This window comes from Clupea harengus, chromosome 9 (assembly GCF_900700415.2).
Source record: "Clupea harengus chromosome 9, Ch_v2.0.2, whole genome shotgun sequence".
Taxonomy (NCBI): Eukaryota; Metazoa; Chordata; class Actinopteri; order Clupeiformes; family Clupeidae; genus Clupea; species Clupea harengus.
Window position 1 is genome coordinate 325,915 of NC_045160.1, and position 6,429 is coordinate 332,343.

Here is a 6,429-nt window from a genome sequence, read left to right on the forward strand (position 1 = left end):
CACACGGGGGAAGGTGTTGATTCAAGCGCTCTGGAGGAATGATGAGGGCTGGGACAAACCCATCTCAGGTGAACTCCTCACTGTCTGGCAGACATGGGAGAATGAGCTCCCTCACCTCCAGCACATCAACATGCCTCGTTTGCTACTGCTAGGGTCAGGCAACGTAAACAAAAACAAGTTCGAGGGAATAATGAAACGGGCAGACACTGTCGGATAAGGCAAAAATAATCAATAATTTATTATCGTTAAACTAAATAAAAAAAATATTGAATAATGGAAAAACGGGGAGACAACCAAAATAGAAACAACCAAAATGCTCAAAGTAACAAAGAAACAAAGAAACAAAGAAACAAACGGGCCTCCAGAAATATGCCTCAAGGAATCCTGGGCCTTCCTCTCGGACTCTCACTCCGAGACTGGTAGAATGTCTGGTGGCCTAGGCGAGGCACCGAGGCTCCTAACGTAGCAACACTGGTGGCGGCAAACACAGCAATGCGTCTTTCCAAGAACAATCTCCTGGGTGACGTCACAAAGCGCCATTTAAGAGAATGGCTCCGATCGGGCACCCAATAAGAAAACAGCAATTAAGCCACTAGCTGGGCTGTCTGCAAAACATGGAACACAGGATGGTACACAGGCCACAGAACTGCTCAGGGACGTAACAGTCAGCCAGTGTGAATCTGGATGCTTCCCCTGTGGACTTACAAATCTTTTGCGACGCATCAGAGAGAGCGTACAGGTCTGTGGCCTACCTGCGTGTTGAAGACACCGATGGGCATGCAAATTTGTCTTTCGTTATGGCCAGATCCCGTGTTGCTCCAAGGAAACAGCTTTCCATGCCGTGTTTGGAGCTCTGTGCCGCATTGACTGGAGCTCAGCTGGCCAAACTGCTACACTCGGAGCTCACGGAATCGATAAGCACGCTTAAGTTTGAAGAAGGGACCGGAGAGTTGAAGTCAGGTTTCTGTAGTTTATTTTCGGCGTGGAGACCCCCTCTCAGCTTGGTGCTCAGAGCAAGGCCTCCCTGATAGCAGAATGTGTTGGCATTTATACATTTCAGTCAGGTAGCATACAATAGGGAAGGGGATGACCACACCTATAAGTGAGAGGAAGGGGTAGACAGTGGGGTGAGGGCTTCACCTATGGGGGAGGGGGTAATACCATGGCACAAAGGGTCTTAGCAGGAAGGAGCCTATCTGGGGGGAAGGGTTCACAAGCCACTTGTTCAGGTCTCAGTGAAACAGACAGAGTACACATCCAAAATGAGTTGCAGATACAACATAAGGAGTAAGTGTCTTACAACAACAGAATAGCAATATTTCCAGTTCCATCAGAGCTCACCCTCTCAATAAGGCAGACCATCCTGTGGTCAGACTCGACAACAGTTCTCAGCTGGATCCAGTCTGACTCATCCCAGTATAAGGTGTTCGTCGGGACGCGCATCGCTGAAATACAGGAGCACACTGATATCAGTGACTGGGGGTACGTCCCCTCTGAACATAACCCGGCAGATGACGACACACGGGGGAAATCACTGCATCAGTTGACCCAACCTTCCTGCTGGGATAGTGGACTTGACTTCCTGTATGACCAACCTGCTCACTGGCCATCTAACCCTGCGGTAAAGCCAGAAGAGTCCGATGAGCTCAGGAAATCCACATTCTGCAGTCAGCTCACCGTCCCTGACGCATCTTCTCCTGACCTTACCCAGGACAACACCTGGTCTGATCTACTGGAGGCTACTCACCAGTCCCTTCATGGGGCGGCAGCCCCTCCAATGTCTGCTTCAGATCATCTGGACATAGGAGTAGTCCTCCTCAAGCATGCACAGGCAGATTGTTTTCCCGAGGAGCTCAATGCCTTGCGGCACTCACATCCTCAGCCCCCTCTCACCAGAGTTTGACCAAACTCTGGGCCTTATTCGAGTTGGCGGTCGCCTCCGCAAAGCTGAAGATCTACCTGAGGACATGCTTCATCCCATCGTCCTTGCTCCCGAACACCACATCACTCAGCTGCTGGTGAAGGACTACGATGATCGTTTACTTCATGCTGTCCCTGAGAGAGTCTTCGCCGAGATCAGGAGGGCCTACTGGATTCTCAGAGGCCGCCAAGCCATCAAGAAGCACCAGCAGCGGTGTGTGGAGTGTCGCAAGTGGCGCAGTAAGCCAGTGATCCCTAAAATGGCATATCTCCCAGCTGCACGGCCCCGATTCAATGCTGATGTATGCTTATTCTATTGCAAGCACTAAATGCACTTGATCAACCCGCTGGAGGTTAAACACCAATAAACCTGTTTCTACTACACCTGAAGGTTGCGGCTACTCTCTGACCGGAGTACGCAGGCAGTTAAGGGCAAATCAGCGTGTAACGCATACGGACTTCACAAGGATATTAACTAAACACTGGAAAACTGGAGCGCGGGGGCTCGGAGATACATGGAAGACCTGGTAGTCCAAACACAGAACTCAGAGTGAATTGCTGGAGTAGACGTTGGTGACAAATTGCTAACACGGGTGGTTGGTCCTTGTTTCGACGAAGCCAGACGAGGCGTGGCATTTAAAGGCTCAGGAAACCTTTGCAGGTGTTTTGAGTTAATTAGCTGATTAGAGTGTGACACCATGAGTCTTCAATATTGAACTTTTTCACAATATTCTAATTTTGGGTTTTCATTAGCTGTCAGTTATAATCATGAAAAAAAAAGAAATAAACACTTGAAATGTATCAGTCTGTGTGTAATAAATGTATAGAATACTGTATATGAGTTTCACTTTTTGAATCGAATTACTGAAATAAATCTACTTTTTGATAATATTCTAATTAATTGAGTTGCACCTGTACTCCTCCTAATGTATAATGTAGTGTGTGATGTCAATCTATGTGGCAGTTCCCTGTAATACTGGGTGTTACCTGGAGAGTTAGGCTGTATATATACAGCTCACATTGACAATGCTTCAAGTCACTGTGGAATGAAAGCTAGGGTAAGTAAGGGATGATTTAATAGTAGTTATTTGTAATCTTTATACTTTATACTCTATTGTAATATTCCTTCTGTTATTAGGCACTGTACTAGTTATTATATCATATATCATATATTATAAAATATATATTGTATTATATTATACTCTTTTAAAACTTGCCTAAAAACATTTTTATTCAGGAAGGTGTTTTTGTCACTAAGTTTTCTATTATTTTTATGTTTACTAGTTTTGTTTTATTTTATTTTATTATTATAGTTTGTTTCTACTATATTTTTACTATGTACTGGCTCTGTGGCACTCAGATTCTTTTGAATGAAAAGTGTGCTACAAATAAAATGCATTATTATTATTATTATTATTATTATTATTATTAATTTTTATTATTATTATTATTATTATTCTATCATGTAGTCAGTGATTGGTTTGAAGTGGTGTTGATTTCATATAAATGTACCTTTTTTATTTTAGGTGGGGAATTTAAGAGGACATAATATTACAGCCATGTCTCTCAATTCATCAAGCCCAACAACTATACTAACTTTACCTTCATTCACCTTTCCTCCGTCATTCAGAATTCCAGCTCTTGTTTTTTCAACTCTTACATATCTCATCATCATGTGTTTCAATTTGATGATTGTTTTGACTATTGCCGTCAACCATAACCTGCACAAACCTATGTATATACTACTCATTAATTTACCTATTTGTGACATGATGGGAGCGACTGCATTTTTTCCCCAGATGATATCCAGTATGCTGTATCAGCACAGAGTTATATCATATTGGGCATGTGTGCTGCAGGCATTATTAGTTCATACATACGGTGGTGGATCTCTTCTTATATTGACAGCCATGGCCTTTGACCGCTATATTGCTATCTGCTCCCCACTATCATATAATACCATTATGACCAGTAATAACTTGATTAAAATTATAAGTGGTATTTGGCTTACAGACATCATTTTGATATTCATCCTCATTTTTATGGTAGTCCAATTCAAGATTTGCACGACCAACATCAATGATATGTATTGTAACAACCCCTCTTTGGTGAAACTGGCCTGTGAAGTGACACATGTGAATAACCTATATGGTCTGTTTACCATAGCTTTTTTTCAGGGTATATCATTGGGTGTAATTCTGTTTACATATTTACAAATCCTTATCACTTGCATTTTCAAGAAACAGGCAGATGCCAGAAGTAAAGCTATTCAGACATGCAGTGCTCATTTAATAGTTTTTTTATTCTTGGAATTTAATGCATTTTTTGCTTTACTTTCACATCGTATTGAAACAGCACCTACCTTCTTACGGAGAGCTTTGGGGGTATCTGTGATGATATTTCCTCCTCTATTGAATCCATTGATATATAGCTTCAATACAAAGGATATCAGAAGAAATATTGTGGCAATCTTTAAAAGGAAAACATCGCCCTTCTAATTTATATTTAAGTGTTATTTGTTGATTTTAGACATCATCTACATGTGAAGAATTTTACTCAGCTATTCTCTGTGTAAATATGTGTCAGCACTGTACATGCAGCATTGAATATTATTAAATGATGTTGATAACAGATTTAAATTACAATTATATACAGTATATGACAATAGTTACAGTTTTATGAAACTTCTTTAAATACTAATGTCATATTTTGTGTATCTTCAATAACACTCAAACAAGGCTTGTGATCATTTAAAAGTCGCCATTTTGATCACACTGAATAGTGCCAAGTCTCTCAGGTTTCATAAATTACCAACAAAAGCAAAGAAAGGATTAAAAACCCTGGTGTTGCTGAAATATGAGAAATGTGGCTATAGGTCAAGTTAACTGGAAAGCTATCAGGTAGTCCTCTTAGTGTGGTACTAAAGCCATACTCTGTTTGCTGTGAACACACAGGATTTATAACATATAACCAACACTATTATCATCACCTAATGGCCTAGGATTTATAACATATAACCAACACTATTATCATCACCTGATGGCCAAGGGCCATGGTCATATCCTGTTGATAGTGTGCATTGACATTTCTTACTTCAACACTGATGCAACCAAATACAAAATAAAAGGGCAAAAACACTAACATAAATATGGTGTATAATACAAGGACAAGAATAATGCACCAATCTCAACAAGTCCACTGTGACGGAGTAAAATATAAGCCGTCACTTTAGAAAGACGTTAGGCAATTGTTTGGTTGAAATGAGTGTGCAGTGGGTTTGTGCGTGAGTGCTTCATGAACTGTTTGACCAAAGTGAAACGGAATCGAGCGCTGTGCTGTGAGCCAGTGATCTGAATCACTCTTGGACAATGTATGTATGTCTATGTGTAGAGGGGCCAGGGAATGATCAGAGTTTCACTTGTCGACTACGCCACCCAGAGGAGTTACGCTCCCCTTAAGAACTAAAATGAGACCACTACTAACTGAAAGTCCTCAATGCACATGAGCATTCAGTAACATATGCATACACAGCACACAGGTTCGTGCAAGGATGAAGCAGAGACAGGATTCTATTACAACAATTACGTATTTCTTTATTGAATAATTTAGGTTACATGGGTTTTCTTTTAACTACGGGAAAAGTTCTCCGCTGGTCATCACACACACAATGACATGATAGACACCACAAAACATAGGCAGGAGAGGGGCTTACCAGAGGGGGCAATCTGTCTAGGAGGGGGGGTCCAAGGGACCACACGTGAACACACACTGCACTGCACACCCGGGTGACCCTACACTGCAAAGATAGTCAGACACACATGCGGATACCCACCACCAGGTGCCAAGGCCTCCCTGCTGACAGCACCCAACTCCTGCAACAAAAAGGACAACCAGAAAATATACACAAAAGAACACACACACACACACGTTCCACTAGTACACAAATCAAGCCTCTGGAGACCAACAGACGTCCCACCCCGTCGGACTGGTTGGGCAGTAAAAGAATGTGAAGTAGCACACAGTCAAGCACAGCAAATGGGCACTACAAGCACCTTAAAATTAGAGCACTGCAAATAACAAATAGCCAGGTGTTATGTGCTCAGTCACAGGGGTAAGTTCGCCACTGGTGGGGCTTTACAGAAGGCAGAGAAGACAGGGAAATGAACAACAAAACATGCAGACAATGGAGACTTACAAACATTAAATGAAAATAAAATAAACCTCACCGACACTCATCAACACCCGCACGCACACCCGCAGATTACCGTTTAGATGAGCTGGCAGCACGCACGCAGTGCGACAATGGTCAATAATCCATGGACAAACATATAACGAAAAGAGGAACTTTAAGTAGAAACAAAACAGCAGCTGGTGACAGAAGGCAGCCTCAATTTCTTGCCGTCAGTCGACAATCTGCTGGAAGCATAAAATACTGGAGGCATATATTAAATGCATCTGCAATTAGACTACGATTAAACAAAAGTTAAAAGAGTGACCTACCACAGCCAG

The 6,429-nt window shown here is 42.1% G+C and overlaps 1 protein-coding gene across 1 annotated transcript; it reads left to right on the forward strand.

Annotated features, from left to right (window-relative positions):
- The first annotated feature begins 3,357 nt into the window (after nt 1-3,357).
- On the forward strand, nt 3,358-4,418 carry LOC122133185 (olfactory receptor 52J3-like). Its single transcript, XM_042708787.1, has one exon. The coding sequence runs from the start codon at nt 3,480-3,482 to the stop codon at nt 4,416-4,418; it is 939 nt and encodes a 312-aa protein (XP_042564721.1). The 5' UTR covers nt 3,358-3,479.
- The last annotated feature ends 2,011 nt before the right edge of the window (nt 4,419-6,429 follow it).

Bases quoted from the DNA above. Each gene is read 5' to 3' on its own strand.
- LOC122133185 (XM_042708787.1), top strand. From the start codon at position 3,480: ATGTCTCTCAATTCATCAAGCCCAACAACTATACTAACTTTACCTTCA.